A 19,218-nucleotide genomic window follows, 5' to 3' on the forward strand; every position below is an offset into this window, starting at 1 on the left:
TTTATTTTATTTTATTTTATTTTATTTTATTTTATTTTATTTTATTTTAAGATTTTACTATTTATTTGAGAGAGAGAGAACATGAGCAGGGGTAGTGACAGAGGGAGAGGGAGAAGCAGGCTTCCCGCGGAGCAGGGAACCCGATGTGGGGCCCCATCCCAGGACCCTGGGATCATGACCTGAGCTGAAGGCAGACACTTAACGGCTGAGCCACCCAGGCACCCCCTTATGACCCCCAGTTTATGCAGGAGCAAACCGAAGCTTAGAGAGACTCAGTCAGTTGTCCAGGGCTCCACACTTAATAAATGGCTTCTGATCTAGGCCCACGTACCCTAAAGCTGGTGCTCTTAAAGCATGATTAGAGTTGTCTTATCATGTTTCCATACTTGTGATTTAGCATCACCCTGAAAATCTGCCTTCCAAACCTGGACCTCCTATGTTTGGCTGCCCACAGCACTCTATCCCCACCTTTTGATCCCACTGCACACACATCACTAATAATAGATCAGGCAGCCGGCTGCACTCTGGGCCAAGGCCGGGGGTTGGGCATGTTCCCCGGAATCTGGTTCGTGACCGTGAACCGGCCCAGCTTCACGGAAGCCCATGTGTGTTCACACACTGAATTCTTTACTCATCACCAGAACTTGGCATTTTTTGCCTCCATGTAGAGGGCTCATTATCTAAACACAAAGGTCAAGGCCTCAGCTGATCAGCAGCCTCTCAGCCAGACCTCAAATGTGACTACTGCCGAGTGGCCCCGGAGCTCTGGGGCATTTGAGGACGATTTAGAATGTTTCGGGCAGCCTGCAGTGGGCCCCAGCTGCCTAGATGCTCAGTGTGACTCGCCCGGGTCCTGCCTTGGGCCTGCCAACCCAGGGCACCTACAGTGCCCCTGCACGCCCCTGCTTCCTGCTACCCACCAGAGACATCTGGTTCCCAGCCCCTCTTCTTGGAGGATGGAAAACTTCTAGTAGTTGGGACATTTCCTGTTTCCCACCATCTTCCCTGCTTAAAATAGCCATTGGAGTCAACACAGGAAGGCACATGGGGCTGCAGCCGCCTCTGACAGCTCATTAGGCCCCAGCAGCAGTGGGGGCCTGGGGCTTCAGAGCAGAGAGAGAGGCAGCAAGCAGCACTTGTGGCCCAGCTGCCTAGCCCAGAGGCCCCCCTCCGTGCACAGCTGCCAGGAAAGGGAGCCGGCCTACCCCCTTGCTATCCTCCGGACGCTGGTCCCAGGGCCGAGCACGGTGTAACTGACAAGTCGAAATGGACCAAGCGCTGGACACACAACCTAACTCGTGTCTCGGGTCCGCACTGTCAACTTCACAGCATTAACATAAGCTCGCTCTGTCCCAGCTTCTCTCTGAAGAAAGGAGAGCAAAGAAACATGTGCAGTTGGAATCTTCCTTTCTTTCTCTTCCCCCAACCCCCCTTTTGTTTCTTTGGTGCCAAAAGATGAAGGAAGAGCTTGGAGAGCGAGGGCCACACATCCTAACACCCAGACAAGGAAGAGAAGGTGTAGCCAGCACGGAATTGGCAGCTGTTTTTCCTTACCTGGGAAGGTCTTACAGGAGCCTTTCTGAGAACCGCCTGTGCGATTTGGGTAGCCTCTCTCTCTCTGAGCCTCACTTCCCTCATTTGTATAGTTAAGTGGTTGGACTGGATGCTCTCTGAGCATCTTCCTGAACTAATGCTCCATAAGGCATCTCTGGTCTGCAGAGGGTCTGGGTGAGGGTCATTTGCCAGGGAAGTGGTGTAGGTATATGACTCAGAGTAGATAGCCTCTAGGCCATCCCCCTCCTCTGTTCCAGGGCAGGTTCTCCTCTGTTCCAGGGCAGGGCTGAATTTTTTTGTGTGTGATGCAGAACATGGGCTCTCCATATAAGGCATGAGGGGGTGGGCGGGGGGCTTGGGGAGAAGTGATGGGAATGTATTTTTCTTCCCTCAACTTCGAGGTGGTTTTGACACAGTTGGGAAATCCATCTTGTGGCGAAAGAGGCCAGAAGGTGGGGTGCCTTAGCCTGTGGGAGAGAAGCTGCAGGAAGGGTTTAGTCCAAATCTTCTGGGGAAAGGAGGGGACAGGGTGAAGGAGGGGCTTTCCTCAGCTTCGTGAGATTTGCTGTGCCACGCTCTTCGAGAGGAGAACAGCTCCATGATGTGTGACAGTTGGCGGGGATTGGGAAGGATGGGCAGGCCGCTCGAGGTCCCTTCCAGCAGTGAGGATGCTGTCGTCCTGTGCTAGTTTTCTGTGACCACCATGACACGTGGTGGCTCAAGACGACAGAATTTAAGCCTTCCCGGGCTGGAGGCTACAAGTCCAAAATCAAGGTTTTGGCAGGGTTGGTTCCATCTGGAGTCTCGAGGGAGAGTCTGTTCCAGGCCTCCCTCTTAGCTTCTCGTGGTGGCTGCCAATCCTTGGTGTCCCTTGGCTTTTAGACTCATCTCTTGGTCTCTACCTCCGTCTTCATGACCCTCCCCACGTGTCTCTCTGTCTCTTCCCCTCTTCGGATAAGGACATCAGTCATATTGGATTGGGGCCCACTCTAATCCAGCACGACCTCATCTTACCTTAATGACATCTGCAGAGACCCTATTTCCAAATAAGGTCACATTCACAGGTACCTGCGGTTCGGGCTCCAACAGACCTTCTTGGGGGGCTACAATTCAACCCCTAACACTGTTTCTCTTTCTTCATCTCTCTTTAGACAACAGCCCCGAGACACGGGCTAAAGTGAAGTTTGTCCAGGACACTTCCAAGTATTGGTACAAGCCTGAGATCTCCAGAGAGCAGGGTGAGTCCTGGGTGCCACCGAGGGTCCTGTGGTCCATCAGAGGTCACAGCTGGCTGCTGCCCACCATGTCTTCCTCGGGCAAGGAACACAAGCAGACTCACTCCTTTTTGCCGTGTGTGGTGGTCACACAGAGGGGCTGGGATCAAGGTCAGACAGTAAGATGCCCCTCCCCAGGCTGAAGTGTGGGAGGACCAAAGCAGGGTTTGTAGACCCATGGAGGGTCCTTAAAAGCAGTCAAGTCTGGATTTGCCAAGCACAGTGAAAGGCCAGCCAAGGTAATAGCAAATCTTAGCCCTCTGTCTATGTGAGGTGGGAGACTTCTGCACATTTTACGGAAAGAACGAAGTTGGGATCGTGGGGCTGGAGATGAGGCCCGCCTCAGGCTCCCAAGGCAGGTCCGGGCGGATGTAAGGCAGGCGTTGGGGATGGGCTCGAATCCGGACTGCTGCCTGCGGGTGTAACTACGGTTTTAGTGGAATGCACCATGGCGATTCGCTTCTGTCTCGTGCGGCTGCTTTGAGGCTGCCCGGGCAGGGCCTGGTACTCGCAGTAGGGGGCTGCACGGCCTGTGGAGCCTGAAATATCTACTACCTGGCCATTCATAAAAGACGCTTGCTTACTCTAGCAGAGGAGGACCCTTCGGAGTGTTTAAATTCTAACTAAAGAACGAGATTCGATAGGCCTGATGAGTCTTAAATAAGCCCAGGGCCATCACCGTCTTCTCTCCCCTTCTCTCCTCATCCCCTTCCAACCCCAGCCATCGCATTCCTCAAGGACCAGGAGCCGGGGGCCTTCATCATCCGCGACAGCCATTCCTTCCGAGGGGCCTACGGGCTGGCCATGAAGGTGTCTTCTCCCCCTCCGACCATCATGCAGCAGAATAAAAAAGGTAGCACCGCCCCCTCCTCGAGCAGGGCTTCCGGACCATGTGCTCTGTCCCGTGTTCTCGGAGCCTGAGGTGCCCAAGGACCCTGAGAGCAGCAGGGGAGCTGGTCCCCACTGAGTCAGACTCTTCAGGAGGATGAATCCTGGGCCTGGTGATGGTTGGGGTCAGAGCACAGGGAAGCAGGATTATGGGGACCCTGTGGTTGTGTTTGCTTGAGCGGTGGTCTCTCCATTCTGGGGGTTCTGGCCGTACTGCCCGTCCCACCCTTGCTCCCCTCACAGAGCGCGCACGTGGGGAAGGGATGGAGTGCCGTTGGCAGGTGCTGGGAGGGCACCACGAAAAGTGCTCCATCCTCTTGTCTTTCTCTTCATCCCAGGGGACATGACCCATGAGCTGGTGAGACATTTCCTGATCGAGACCGGCCCCAGAGGAGTCAAGCTCAAGGGGTGCCCCAATGAGCCAAACTTTGGTGAGCTGTCCCCCACGTCCACAGCCTGCCCGCAGAGTCTCAGGCAGTCCCCGGTCCCCCTTGTTGTGGGTGCGGGGAACAGTGGCCCCCGTCCCCTGAACTGTGGCTGCTTCTCTCTGCCACATGCTTTTCTGCATTTGTCCCACTCCACTGAAATGCATTACCATTGGAATTTGAATAACAACCCTAACAACTGCCTATATCTACCGCCCCCTACGATGTGAAAGTCACCATCTGGGAACCTTATATTACTTGTGGTCTCCTAACAGTCCTGCACGGCAGGACTAAGCTAGACTTACCCAAGGAACACAGAGCTAATAAGTGACTGAGCCGGGATTTGATCCCACGATTCTCTGATACTTTGGCTGCACCATCCTGAGAGGGGCCTTAGCAGCTGGAAGGACTAAGGAAAGATGTTGGGAGGAATTTTCTGGAAAGGAAACCTTGTGGCTGTTAGAGGGAGCCTCTGGAACCTTCTCCCTTAGATCTTGCTAACAAAGAGGGGGTGGATTTTCAGCTTCATTGGTGGGATGAGGGAGAGGTGATAAAGAAGCTGGAGATTACGGATAGCGGGGTGGGGTGTCTGGGCTCTTCAGCACCCTGGCCCACTCCCAGGGACACTGGTCCTGACGTGCTATCTCCTCCCACAGGGTCTCTCTCTGCCCTGGTCTACCAGCATTCCATCATCCCACTGGCTCTGCCCTGTAAGCTGGTCATTCCAAACCGAGGTAGGAACGTGAGACTCCTTGCTCTCCAAGTACATCTTTGAGCTGGCCTCCTCCTTGTGTCAGCTCGGCCAGCCACTCTAGAACACGGGCCAGGGTTGGAGGACATGGGTCATTTTGCCAATCCGGGGAAATTCAAAACTACTCTCCTTCCCCCCACCCTGCCCCCACCCATTAAAAAAAAAAAAAAAGGAAAAGTTCTTTAAAAAACTTAACTCCAGGAACACACATAATTGACTTGCCAGATTGTTCTGGAAAATTCTCTGGTGGCTTTAAGGAATTCTTTTGTGAATCTTCAGAATAAGCCCAGGGGAGGCATTAGAAGTAGGAGACAGTGATGGGGAGGACCGTGTGTGGAGAATAAGATGGACATCGGTGGGCGGGGTTGAGGGAAGGGGAAGGGGAAGGCAGATTTAGGTCGTGGCGGGTGTTGCCCAGGGGTTGGAGGTTGATGTGAGTTAAGAGGAGCGCACTCAGAGGAAGAGGTGGCTGGTGCCTCATGGCGTGGGAAGGAAACGGGGCCAAGATGTCCCTGGAGTTTCCAGTCCGCTTGGCTGTGGGGGTGTTGTCTGACTGAGGGGATGCAGAACTACGGAAAGAGCAAGGCCTGTTGATTGTGGAAAGTATAAATGGAGCCTGAGAGCCTCAGGACATATAGGTGAGAATTTGAGGGGGACCCTGGGCCCAGCGAAGGAGAGTTTAGCCTCTCTTAGAAAAGTGTTCCAGCTTTGGAGGATGGCAGATGGACATCCGACACCCTTCACAGTGTAGGCTTCTGCCCCCCGGCCCCACATACAAGGCCCATGTGAGGGGGATTATGCTCGGCCCTGACCTCGAGGTCTAGGAACTGGAACCTGGGTTCCTTCTTCCCATCCTCTCTGTTTAAAACTAGGATATCCAGAAGTGTCTCTGGGACTTTCTTCCAGTTTCTCTTGGAGCTCCTGGGGTTATGCTCACACACAAAACCCCCAATATTATTTGATAATTTCTATGTATCCAACTCAATTCATTGAATTATTAATGATAATTGACCAACATTATTAGTTTAAAAGTTCAAATACAACTTAAGTAGCATTATTAACCCCGCAATTTGGACACCAACTAAATTATAGTTCTATGAAATTTATGAAAGTAGTTTAGCGATTATAAAACTGTTTGATATTGGGCGCCTGGGTGGCTCAGCTGGTTAAGCGACTGCCTTCGGCTCAGGTCATGATCCTGGAGTCCCTGGATCGAGTCCCGCATCGGGCTCCCTGCTCAGTGGGGAGTCTGCTTCTCCCTCTCCCGCTCCCCCCTCTTGTGCTCTCTCACTCTCTCAAATAAATAAATAAATAAAATCTTTAAAAAAAAATAAAAAAAATAAAACTGTTTGATATTTACAGTGTATGAAACAGTGCTTCTCAAAGTATGGTTCCCAGACCTGCTGCATTGGCACCCCTGGGAACTTGTTAAAAATGCAAATACTCTCAAGCCCCACCTACTCAGAAACTCTGGGGTGGGGCTCAGCAATCTGTTTTAAAAACCCTGCACTCCAAAGTCTGAGAAACACTGGTACAGACAGTACTCAGTTCTTATTAATATTGAAATTATAGTTGTGCTGCATTAAGGGCTTGATGATGTAGGGCATTCGTCGACCTACACAAAGACACATCCATGCACAATGATGACAGTGACATCCATTGCCACTTGAAGACCTACTTTATGCCAAGCACTGGGCTCACACTGTGCGGGGGGGCATCTCAAAGCCCCAACAAAATGGGTACGATTGCATCTCTGTTTTATAGCTACTTGGCAGATACTGGGGTGAGGCTCTGAGCCCCACACTGTTGGACCCCAGAGCTCTCAACCTGTGTGCTGCATACTTACAGGCATTGTTGGAATGTTCAGCCTGGACACACACGTGCCAACTGCCGGGGCCTGTTATGAAAAGCAGTATCCGTTGCACAAAGTATTTGCAGAGCTTGCTTGAGGCCCAGCCAAACGCGTGCTGCTTTCCAGCTCTAGAGTTTTAATTACCAGCTGAATTAAGTTTTTGTCTCAGACCCCACAGATGAATCGAAAGATAGCTCGGGCCCTGCCAACTCCACCACTGATCTGCTGAAGCAAGGGGCAGGTGAGTGGTCACCCCAGACTGGGTCCCCACCCAGGCCTCTCCTCTTGCCCACCCTGTCCCCTCCTGCAGACCCAAATATCTCTGGGCAGTCCAAATTTCTCTGTGCGGATGCCTGGCCTGAGGCTGGCCTAAAATTCATCAACTCCTTCTCCCCCAAGAGATGACTTGGTGTGTCATCCCCACCCACTCTGGCCCCCCTGACTCCTCTTTGGGTGGGTTTATTCCAGCCTGCAACGTGCTCTTCGTCAACTCTGTGGACATGGAGTCACTCACTGGGCCACAGGCCATCTCCAAAGCTACTTCTGAGACACTGGCTGCTGACCCCACACCAGCTGCCACCATTGTTCACTTCAAAGTTTCTGCACAGGGAATTACACTGACTGACAACCAGAGAAAGTAAGGCTTTTCTACTTGCTTCCATATTGGGCTCTCTCCTTGTGGCCCATCTATCCATCTATTTACCCACCCACTTACCATTCGTTCCTTGTACTCATCTTCCACCCACCCACCCACCCATCCACCTACCCACCCATGCATCCAGCTGTCCACCTGCCCGCTCATCCAGCCACCTATCTACTTTTCTACCCACCCATCCATCCTTCCACCCAACCACCCATCCATCTACTTACTCATCCATTCACCAACTGATTTGCTCATTCCTGCATCCATTCATCCTCCATTTATCCTCCTCCACCCATTTATCCTATCATCCATTTATGTCTCTACTCACTCATTCATCCATCCTTCCACCCATCCACCTACCCATCCATACATCCATCTATCCACCTGCCCACTCATCCAGCCGTCTATCCACTCTTCTACCCATGCATCCATCCTTCCACTCAACAACCCATCCATTCTTCCACCCAACTACCCATCCATCCTTCCACCCAACCACCCATCCATCCACCTACTCATCCACTCACCAATTGATTCGCTCATACCTGCATCCATTCATCCTCCATTTATCCTCCCCCACCTGTTTATCCCATCATCCCATTCATTCATCTGTCCTTCCATCCATCCATCCATCCATCCATCCATCCATCCATCCATCCTTCTACAGTTGTGCCTGCATTGAACACACAGCCATAAATACAATCAATAAAAGTGCCTGCTTTCTAGAGCGGAGCCTTTCCTCTCAGGCTCTCCCTCCTGCTTCTTTCCTTCCTCCTCCAGGGTCTGCTCATGTTCTCCTTCAATACCAGTTTCTTCCTTCTTTTTCTACTTACTGGCATTTGGGACATGTTTCAGTGACACGTCTATCTGTTCCTGGGCATTGCTTCTATGAGCGGCCCAGGCCATCTTGCGTATAAGGGGGAGGTGGGGTCAGCCCATGACAGCCACGCACGGTGGCCTGACCTGCAAGGGGAAGGTGGGAAAGAGTGGTCATTTCTGCGCTTATTCTCTGTCTGTTGTCTGTGCCACAGGCTCTTCTTCAGACGACACTACCCGCTCAACACTGTCACCTTCTGTGACCTGGATCCTCAGGAGAGAAAGTAAGGCTCTTGCAGACCCCTTCCCTCCCGCCCATTTCTGTAACGCCGGAGTCTCTGTGTGTGCATGCATGTGCACGTGTGGGTGTGGGCGTATATTCTTGGTTCGACTTGAAGGTCTGCCTGTGTCCGAGAGACAGTGAGTAATTGTGCTGGGTGGCTTTCTGAGTTTCTCCCACCACACATTTGGAGCTCCTCCCAGGGACCCATATGCTTGCTTCCATGCCCTCTGCCATATCCTTGACCTCGAATCTGCTTCTCTTCACACTGCGGAGAGCTCCTTGGGAGACAGGCCACAGTGTTCCCTCCACCGTGAATGCCTCCCCCTGTGTGATCTTTGGAGGCTCCCATCCCCCTGGAACGGGGTCTCCCTTCTCCCCCCAGGAGGCCTGGGCATGCACGGGGCTGGGTTCTGGGGGGGTGAGAAGGTGTAGTGTTTTATGCTGTGGTGTGTTTCTCTCCACAGGTGGTTGAAGACAGAGGGAGGTGTCCCTGCTAAGTAAGTGTCTTCTCCCCTGCCCCGGCTGGCTGCTCCTAGGGGAAGCCTAGAATCTGGGCCCGGGGTAGGCAAAGGGCAGCAAAAGCATTTGTGCTGGGGTCAGTCACTCAACTTTGGAGGAAAGCTTGGCCAGCCAGCGAGGTCTTTTGCCTTCTCCTGCCTCGAAGCTGGAGGCCCAGCCTCCAGTCTTGTCACCTGGCCTCTCCTAGGACCAGACCAGCTTCTCTGAGGAAGCAGGCAGAGGGCTGGCAGTTATATTGGGGGCAGCGGCCACAGGGCAGGGGGCTGCTTGAATGGTCTTTCTGCCCAAATCCTGCTTCCTTGATTCCCACTCTCACTCTTTTGGTGAGTGTCTGTGAATCCTGTGGTCAGGAGTGAATGTTGCTCAGCAGTGGACAGCACCATGAACGCCCCTGGGAGCATCCAGAGGGGCTGGGGGGACAGAGGGGATCTCGCCTTGCCCCAGGTCACGTAAAGAACTAGTGGCCCAGCTGAAAGAAGGACCCAGGTGTCCAGCCATCTCAGAGCATGCCTCATACCTACTTCAGCCTTCTTTGAGTTCCCAGGGCCGTTAGGAACTCCGAGTCCCTGACCCAAGCAGGCCAGAGCTTTGTGTCTGAAGGAGCTCATGCTCAGTCACCACCGGGCCCTGCGATGGGGAGACAGTGGGTTGGGGACAGAAGTGGGCTGCTCCCAAGCCCGGAAGTCATTCTCCTCATTCCGGAGCTGGTTTTATGCAGAGCTTCCTGTTGACGCGGCCTTGCTCGGCAGGGCAGAGGCCCCCGGAGAGCCCGGCTCAGTCAGGCAGGGACCAGGGGGAGGTATGCGAGGCGCCTCAGGCCCCAGATTTCAGGAGGTACTTGATCGCAGGTCCTTGCAAGTGCTCCTCCCTGCCCTGGGGCTGAGGTTTCTTGCCTGGATCCATTCTCCCTGAGCAGAAAAAGGACTTGGCAGTCGTTGAACTGGCCTCTGGAGCCAGGGAGCTGAAATCAACAGCAGGGAGGGCAGGCGGGCCGTGTTTAGGCTGGTGAGATTGGCTGGCTCTCCACCCTGGCGAAACCAGGCAGCCAGGGCTGGCTCGAGGTCATGGGGCGGCTGGGAGCCACTCCCTCGCACCAGCACCGAGGAGCCTCAGCAAGCCTGCAAAGAAGGTGCTGGGGCTTGTGCCGTGGACGCAGGCATCCCCTTCGCTTGGGCAGGCCATTACCCCGGACCTCAGGCCCTAGCTGCCCCCAGCCCCTGAAACAAAGTTGGGGATAGCCAAGCTGTAGGAAGTCCTGTGCATGTGCATGCGTGTGTGTTTGTGTGTGTATGTGTGTGTGTACACGTGCGTGCGGGTGGTGGTGAGCAGGACCCAGCTTTGCTAATTTCAGCTGTTGTGGTCCAGTCCTGGGGAGAGGGGTTTCCATCGGAATCTCCAGCTGTCCCGATTTCCCCATCTCGCTCTAATTAGCAACGTGCCGACTGGGAGGGGACCTGGACTCACATTCTGTTCTCTGCTCATATTTTTAACTCTGTTTTGCACAGAGAATTCCAGGTCACTCTGGTGCGGGGAGTGGGGGTGGGGAGGAACAGGTGTGGGGTCCCCCATCCCCTCCCATTCTCTGGAGCCCGGGAGAAGAGTGTGTGTGTGTGGGGGGGGCGCGGTGACCCCTTGTCCTTGTCTCCCTGATCCTCCCCTGGTGTCTGAGGAGGCCAAGCGCTTTGACAGGCAGACGGCATTTTCTTCATGCGCTTCTGTGTTGTGCGCAAGAACTGTCGGGGAGGGGTGGGGCTGGGAAGGACCGAGAGAAGCCAGCCTAGGAATGTCCCCATTTTATTTTCGGTCTCCTCCCCACCTCTTGCTGTCCAGTCTCCTCATTTGCCTCTAGCCCCTCCTCCGGCTGCTCCTCAGAGGGGAATGGCTGCCTGCCCTGAAGCCAGGGACACTCTCATCTCCAGGCCCTGGCTTTCTGGGGGCAGACGAGAGGGAGGATTCTCTCCTGCTCTCGGGACCCCCCATCCCCATGTGCAGGGAGAGGTGGGAAGACTGGGGAGAGGCTTTGAGCTGAGGATGAGCTTGCTCACATGGGCAGCCCTCCCAGGCCTGGGGTCCCCCCCCCGGCCCCCGCCTTCCCCTCACGCCTGGCACCCCTCTCCTGCCCCCCCGCAGGCTCTTCGGATTCGTGGCCCGGAAGCAGGGCAGCACCACGGACAATGCCTGCCACCTCTTCGCTGAGCTTGACCCCAACCAGCCCGCCTCCGCCATTGTCAACTTCGTCTCCAAGGTCATGCTGAGTGCCGGCCAGAAGAGATGAACGCCACCCCTCGCCCGGGGCCAGGGCAGTGGGGGGGATGGGGCAAGTGGGGAGGGGACCCATGAATCCTGACCACCCTTGAATCCAGAAGGAGGACTTTGGGCCAATTTTGGAGAAGGAGAGAAGAAAGTGCAACGTGGGGAGGGGGAAGTGAATTGCAGAGGGGAAGGGGGAAGAGAGAGAGAGAGAGAAAGAAAAAGATGGAGGAGAATAACTTGGATTCCCCTGGGTAGAGGGATACTGTGGAGCCCTGAAAGCCTCCACCGCTCACCAGGTCCACCTAATTCCCCCTTCCCCCCTCCGAGAGGATGGGGCTCCTCAGAGGAGACAGACCAACTCCTTGGGGATCTGTCATTTGGGAGTAAATGGAAAAGCTCTGTCTCCCTAACCCGACTGCTTCGCGAGGAGAAATCAGATTGAGAGAATCCTTTTCTGGCCGCCTCCGGGGTAGATTGGTGAACCAAACACAGCCAGCATGGGACGTCACGTGGCCGAACTTTTGCCTTTGAAAGTATCTGAGACCTGAGGTACCTGAGGTCTCTGGACTCCGCCTCCGCTGTGCAGTCTGTGTGGGTGTATATACGGGGTGCGTAATAGGTCCACACCCCCATCCTCACTGACTTTCCTGTGCCTCTCAGCCAGGTATAACACCTGTCCTTGTCTGTGCCCCGTGTGTTTGCGCACACACATGTGCATCCTGTCCAAAGAAGGCAATAGCAGGGGGTGACAGGGCAGCGGGGGGGGGGGGGGGGACATAAGCCCTCTTCCCCACGAGTACCCAAGATTCTGGGTCACAGCCTGGGCCCCTGTGCCTGCATTCTAGCGGCCCCGTGCGCTGCCAGCCCTTCTCAAGAAAGACCCCAGTGGGAGGGTGGCTGGCTGCCTGACGGCGGTATCCCCTGTTCTGCCTCAGTCGGGAGGCTGGAGTATTGGTTCCGGGAGGTGCAGACATGCATGCGCATCGTCTTGGGGGAGAGATCCGTCAGGAGGGGCGGCTGTGGAGCTGGCAGGATCGTGGGTGTAGCCTGGGCAGGTGGCTCCCACCAGCTCCGAGCCCTCAGCCCGTTCTTGGGTTTTGTGCCCCAGACCAGCCTTTCCTCACATTTGCTGATCTGTTTGATGCCCTTGCGGCTGTGGGGGATTGAGCCTTCCTGCCCTGCCCCGTCCTTCAGTGTCCCCATGTTGGAGCTTGTCCTGCCGAACCTGCTTTCAAAAGCCCTGCCCAGCAAGCCCCAGGGAAGACACCCGAAGGCCTCGTGCTCCCCTCTGCGGGTGTTTCGGGGTCTGACTTGTACGGGGCTGTCCAGGATATCCTTAGCAGAGCTCTTGTTGCTGCTGCCTGTGCATCCCACATGGCCTACCTACCATGCCAGAGCCTTGCTATTACCCCTCCTGCCTTGGTTTCCCCGGCAGAGCCAAGCTGCCGTGCAACAGAGGGGCCAAGGCATGCATTTAGGTCAGAGGGCCGAGAATCCATCTGGGCAGTTGGGGAAACCCCCAGACCACCACCCAAGGACTCTAAGCCAGAATGGAAAATTCACCAGGACTCCATTCTTGAGTGGCTTCTTAAGCCCAGGGGGTCCCCTAGAGAGAGGCATTGTACTGATATATAAATATATATAATATATATGTGAGACATACTGACAGAATCTGTAAGCTAATAAAATATAAGAAAAGGTTAAAAAAAAAGAATAGGTAAATTGACAAGAAGTATTTATTGTTTTCCCATATTGCTTTATCGCCTCCCCGGGCATAAACCAGTTCCCATCCCTTTTTTTATGTCTAAGTGAAGTCTGAAACGTAGGGGCCCTTTATCCTTGGAGTGGGCAGTGGGGAGGCAATGTGCCTGCTCCATTCCCATGGCCCCCTTATTTTCTGGTAAGCCTGGGGTTCAGCAGTCAGCTCCCAGAGATGAGGGGGAGCTGCCCCCTCACTATGGACCTGAGCAAGTGTGTGAGCCTGTGGGGGACAAGGGTGTGTGTGGCCGATGTGGGTGATGTGTGTGTCTTTTGCATTTTTTTCTCCTCCAAGAAGCTGTATCTGTGTGGACATTCTGTTTCAGGGAGTTGGAAAGGAGAATGTCTGAAGGTGGGAAGCAGGCCCCCGCTTCCTAAAGGTTGCAACCTTGTACTTGGTGACCGAGGTTCTTCCAAAGTGCTCTTCCTTCTGAGGCGTTCAAGCCAGATACCCAGATATCCCCCCCTATTCCCACCCACCCCAACTCTCTCCCCAGATAGGAGGTATTTCCTGCCCACTTCCTTTGTAAATATCTTAAATCTCCCACTGGACGTGGCCCCAGGGTCTCGCCCCTCCTCGTCTGGATGTCCTCTCCTCACTTGGGGCCAGGCGGAGCGGCAGACCCTTTGGCAGCCAGCCCTGGGCCTTCCACATGCTTTTCCCACCGCCTCCCCCCGCCCCAGCAGCCCCCACCTCCCGGGCATGGCCAGCCTGCCCCACTCGGGCCTGAGCCGAGTGTGACCCAGGGAAGGACCAGGGCATCCTGGGAAGCTGATCAGCTCAATCCTCACTCCCTTGCATCCCTCTGGAAGGAGTGGGTTTCAGAAGAATGCTAGAGAAGGGTACCCCAGTCTCCAAGTGGCCCTACCTTTGGGTCAGACACTGGTTGGGAGGACACTGTGGCCCTCCCATATCTCACAGGTTAGGTCTGTGCACCCCAGCATGCACACACACACACACACACACACAGCACCGCAGTATATTCTTGCCAAAGATTTCCTTTAAGAGAAAGCACTTTTAATCATTATTGTTATTATTGTGTAAATGTCTAGCCTTTTCTCTCCTCCCTCCTCCTCACCCCTGTTTGCTGTTACTGTTGAATCTGTCTGTCAGCCAGGAGAGTGCTGTCTGGTCTTGCAAACAGGCTGGCAGGGCCAGGGTCCGGGGGAAGTTGGCAAGGAGGAGTGGGAGAGGCAGGGTCAGGTTGCAAAGCGGGGGTGCAGACGTCAGGTGGGCTTACGGCCCCCCGCGTTCCAGCCCGGCGTCTGAGGCCGGCCCCGGGGCCTCCCTGGGGCAGGCCCGCTTGGTGTCTGGAGGGAAGAGGGCAGGGAGATGACATGTGTCTGACTCTGGGAGAGGTCCAGCGAGGTGCAGGTGGCTCCACGCCGGTGGACCAGGAGGAGAGGGCAGAGCATGGGAACAATGGAGAGGTGACCCCAGAGGGGAAAGAGGAAGGAAGGGAGCTGTCTGGTCCACCTCCAGGGGTGCCTGGAATGCCCCTGCCCTGCAGTCTTGGCGTCCTGGCCCCCTCATCTAGCCAGCTATCTGAGGGCCACGTACACTGTGACCGAGGTTCGGGATGGGCCTTTGACCTCCATCTTCATCACAGTCTCTCCCCAGCGGCTCTGAAAACTCATGGAGTCCTTCTCCCTTGGGCTTCGAGGAATCCCTCGGTGTATCAGAGACTGGCAGGATAGGGCCGGTGGGGCCTGGTGGCCATAAGAGGCGGCAACCAGGGGCACAAGTGTGAGCCTTACAAAGGTGCTCTCAGGAGAGGGAGGAAGGGGACGCCAATGCGCCCGGGCCCAGGTCGGGCAGCCTCTTCCCGCCATGCAGGGCATGTGGAGGTGTCTGGAAGCAGAACATCTGTGCTGGACACTTGCCCACCATCCCTGCCTCCCGAGTCTTCCCTCCTTCTTTGAACTTCTCAACTTCAGGCCCTGGGGAGCCCAAGTGGGTCCATACCCTATCCAGGGGCTGCCTACATCCCCTACATCTCCCCACGCTCAGGGTCCTTGGAGAGGTTGGGGGCAGAGTCCCAGAGCCATTCCTCACCCAGGCCCAGGCCCCAGGATCCAGAAACCGGAGCTCCTGGCCAGTGTAACGCAGGACATAGGTGTGCGTGTGCATGCGAGTACAGGAGTCTGTGTGTGCATATTTTGCTGATCTCTTTAGGAAACGTGGGGTTAGGGCCAAAGATAGTGGGTGGGCAATGGGACGCCCAGTTCGATATCACCCAGCAGTGAAAGGAATCAGGAGGGCCCCCGATGGGAGGAATCGCAGTATTGTCAATGGGGACGACTGGCTCCACTGGGTGGGGCTCTGGCAGATGGGCTCCTTCCTGATTTCTCTGTCCTCGGATGACCAGACTGTTGGAGGACTTTTGTGTATGTCCCACACCTGGGCTCTTCCCGGCAGTGAGGTCTTTGCAGACAGATGTCCCAAGTTTGGTTTCTAATCAGTGTTAAGCAGGTTGAGGCTCTCCCGTGTGTCCATGTTTGGTTTGTGTGTGAGAGTGAGCACATCTGTGTGTGCATGCCGTGTTTCCCCATTTTCTCTCCTCCCTCTGACATGCCATTCAGAACAAATGTAAGAGATTCCTCGCCACCACCTCCCCGGCCCCCTGCAGGAGAGACAGAATAACCCAGCGTCCTCCCCACCCCCTGGCTGTGTATTTATATAGATGGAAATATCCTTTCTATTTTGTATCATCGTGCCTATACTCTCTGCCACCTTGTATAAACCCTGACCTGTGCAGCTTACCTGGATACGAATGTATCGTACCCTCATGCCGGCCCCCTCCTGTACAGCTGCTTTCTCTCCTGGCGCCGCATTGTATGGCTTTATATATGATAAAGTGAAAGAAAAATCTCTGCCTTTCTCTAGCTGTGTTCTTTGGGAAGGGGTCTGCCGAGTCTCCGGTGAGCACAAAGGGGGCGCCCTCCAGGCTCTGGATGTGCGGTGGGCTTGAGGGGTGCCTCTCGCACACAGCTCCCCCATGATTCTCCCAGCGGCTTCCCCGCCGTCCAGGTCTTGGTTCTGATTGCCGTGAGAGTTCCGTCTGGACTCTTAAAGCCAGGAGAGAAACTCAAACTGATTTAAAGGGAGGGGGTAAAGGACTGTGTCGGCCCCCGTGAACAAGAGGTGAGGCCCCGCAGGATCCGGCAGCTCGAACGGTGGAACCGGGAATTGGTCTCCACCCCCTGGTTCCGGGCTGGCTTAATTTTCAGGCAGGCGGTGTCCCTGGGGTGGCACCAGACGCCCCAGCGTTTGGCCACGAGGTGCTCCCGGCTTGCATCCTCCCAGCCCGGCAGCCCCGTAGAGAGCTCTTTTTTCCCGGTATTTTAAGCAAATATTAAATGCTGGGGCAAGTGCTCTTAGGCGCTGATAGGCCCCGCTTGGGTCCTACGAGCAACTCGGAACCAACCCGTCTACGTGAAGCTGGTTCATGAGACGGCCTCTGGAGGTTTCTGGACCACGGAGACAGGCGCTGCATGCCTGCCACGGGCGAGGAATTGTCACGACTAATCTTTCCAACACACCCGGGAGGTAGGTGTCATTACATCGAAGTGACAGAGAAGGAAACCAAGTCTGCGGGAGGTCACCGAGCTTCTAAGGGGCAGAACTGGAGCTTGTCACCACCGGTGACAGCTCGCATCGAGCAACCCTGCTAAGTCCCAGAGACCGTGCGGAGCGCGTATGTGTGTTTTCTCACACACACGCGCCCGGGGACCATCCTTGTCCTCATCTTACAGGGAAAGAAACGGAGCTTCAGAGATATCGAGAGATTGCTCAAAATCACAAGACTGGAAATTGGCCGAGCAGGCTGTGAACCCTAAAAGTCCATGCGTCTCTTAGCTCGCACCCCTTCCTTTGCTTAGGGTTTTGTTTACGAGGGAAGGACAGACTCTGATGAGTGAGGGGCAGGCAGGAGCCCCACCTGATGGCATTGGTCAGACAGGGGGGTCCGGGGACTGGGCAGTCTGGCTGGCTTCCCACAGAGGGGACCGGGGCTCCAGGTGTGTGTGTGGGGGGGGTCACCCTCTGATGCCACCCAGCTGTGGGGTGACGTGGCTACCTTGGGCTGGGTCTGGGCCAGCGGAAGAGAGAAACAGATGAGACTGGCAGGCTGGGGCCTGCGGCTGGGCTCATGCGGCCTGGCTTTGAGGGGCCCCAACAGGGAGGCAGGGTGGAGGCCAGCTGCGCTCCCAGTGTGCCCTGAGGAGGAGGAAGGAGTGAGCGGGCTGCAGCCGGAGGGCTCTGGGGTAGGGACGTGAGTTCTCCTGACACCCCTTATTACACGGGAGACTCTCTTCATTTCTGAGGCAAGTGCGGTCCCTGCAGCGTCAGCCCATCGGCATCGCCTGGGAGCTTATCAGAAAGGCAGAGCCTCTGGCCCCACCCCAGACCAGACTCTCAGGAGACCCCCCGGGAGACCTGCACATGCGCTGAAGTCTGAGCGGCCTGGTGGAGGATCGCCCGGCTGGGTCTCAAACCCGGGGCCTGACATGTGCCGCCTCCGCCCCACCCGAACCATGAGGACCGTGACCGCCCTTGTCTGGGCCTCCGCGGGGCACCAGGGGTCCTAGGCTTCCCCTCGCGGCCGGGCCTGCCGGCGGGATCCCGCGGTCTCTGCGGCCGGGGGCGGGGGGGGCGAGAGCTAGGCGGGGGCGAGGCCTGGCACTGCTGCTCACGCCTCTGGTTGTGGAGGGTGTTTGGGGTGTGGGCCGAGGCCGAAACAGCATCAGGAGGGCAGGAGGGACAGAGGGATGGGGTTGGGGCCAAAGACAAGCTGTCTTTCACTTGGTGTCTCAAACTTGGCTGAAAAGTAAGTACTGAAGCCTGGGCGGGTCACACCCTGAGGTTCTGGGTGAATCTAAGGTCCAGGGGGGACGCTGGAACTTTTCATCTCTCTCCTGGGGACTCTATGGACAACTCATGGCCAGAACCACTGTGGAAGACTGTTGTGCACATGGAATCCTCTGTGGCAGGTGTGTGTGCTCACACACAGACGCACACGCCTTGGGGAACGGTCTGGAGGAGGGGCAGGGGAGGAAGAAGTCCCCTCTGGATTGGCTTGGGCGTCCCCATGGCCCCCTTCCCCATGTGCCCCCTCAGGAGCTGAGCCTAGTGTCCCTCCTTCTGCATCTGGGGGGGTCCTAGCTCTGACCCGCCTGAGCCAGGGCTCTTTGAGGAAGGAGAAGCTGTCTTTGTTCCCCTGGGGCCATGCGCAGGCCTTCTAGATGTCGGTGGAAGGGTAGGGTCTGGGAAATCCAGCTCCAGCAGCTCTGAAATTTCTCCTCTTGGGCATTAAATTCTGCCTTCCTCTTTTAGAGACCTGGATTTTCCTCATTCACTGGTGAAGATGACTAATGATTAGTCTCAGCAGTTTGTAAGCAAGTCAAATTATGGAAAGGATACAGCTGGTTCTAAACAATGGACGGCAGGTGGAGGATCAAATGCACCTGTGTGCATGTGGGGACACACACACACACACACACACGCACACACACACGCACACACACACGAGACCTAGCCCGTCGGGCTGTACTGTGTCTCCACGGAGGCATGTCCTTTGCTCCCCCCTTGCGGCCGACATCCTGGTGGGGAGACTCAGTCCCAGGGGCGTCAAGCCGGCAATGGGGCAGGGCGGCTCCCACAGCGAGCTGACCCCTGGCTGCGCTCATCAGCAGAGTGGCACAATCAGAGGCGAGGGAGAGCACCCGCCCCCAGAGTTCTGCTGGTCAGGCCCGGGGCCCGGGGCACGGTGGACGCAGGACATGGGCAGGCAGGAGTCGGGGGGCAAGGGCCGGTGGGCTGCAGCACGAGGAGCCTAAGGACTGGGACAGCTCTGCTTGGAGACGCGGAGGCGTGGCGAGGCTGAGATGCTGGCTATGCCGTGTCCTGTGGCCTTCCGTGGACAAGGGAGCCCACACTCTCTGGGCGCCACACCATCCTCGGCGAGCGCTGCGGGGAGCCCCGAGTGGAGAGGAGCTACTGGAAAGTGTGCTCTGGGACCAGTGAGCCCCTGTCCCTGCAGATGCTGGAGTGAGGACTGCCTCCATCCCGGGTGTGGCTGCAGGCACAGCCTAGGGAAGGCCCCCCTTCCAGCCTGAGCCGGGACCAGAGATGAGCCTCGTCAGCTGTGACCTGCCTTGGGAGCGCTGGCCTCTGACCCAGGCACAGCTGGTTTGGCTCTGGCTT

General features: G+C 56.0%; 1 protein-coding gene across 11 annotated transcripts in view; it reads left to right on the plus strand.

Moving 5' to 3' along the window:
* The window catches only part of TNS1 (tensin 1), a 194,019-nt gene extending 178,134 nt beyond the window's left edge, over nt 1–15,885 (plus strand). For all 11 annotated transcript variants that reach the window (XM_035007167.1, XM_035007164.1, XM_035007165.1 and 8 more), the window contains 9 exons: nt 2,706–2,792; nt 3,550–3,681; nt 4,055–4,147; nt 4,798–4,875; nt 6,914–6,985; nt 7,213–7,381; nt 8,416–8,484; nt 8,948–8,980; nt 11,133–15,885. In XM_035007167.1, coding sequence (XP_034863058.1) covers nt 2,706–2,792; nt 3,550–3,681; nt 4,055–4,147; nt 4,798–4,875; nt 6,914–6,985; nt 7,213–7,381; nt 8,416–8,484; nt 8,948–8,980; nt 11,133–11,277 — 878 coding nt within the window. In that variant the 3' untranslated portion in view covers nt 11,278–15,885. The remainder of the gene's footprint in view (nt 1–2,705; nt 2,793–3,549; nt 3,682–4,054; nt 4,148–4,797; nt 4,876–6,913; nt 6,986–7,212; nt 7,382–8,415; nt 8,485–8,947; nt 8,981–11,132) is intronic.
* The last annotated feature ends 3,333 nt before the right edge of the window (nt 15,886–19,218 follow it).

Source organism: Mirounga leonina, unplaced genomic scaffold (assembly GCF_011800145.1).
Source record: "Mirounga leonina isolate KUSES-001 unplaced genomic scaffold, KU_Mleo_1.0 Mir_151, whole genome shotgun sequence".
NCBI lineage: Eukaryota > Metazoa > Chordata > Mammalia > Carnivora > Phocidae > Mirounga > Mirounga leonina.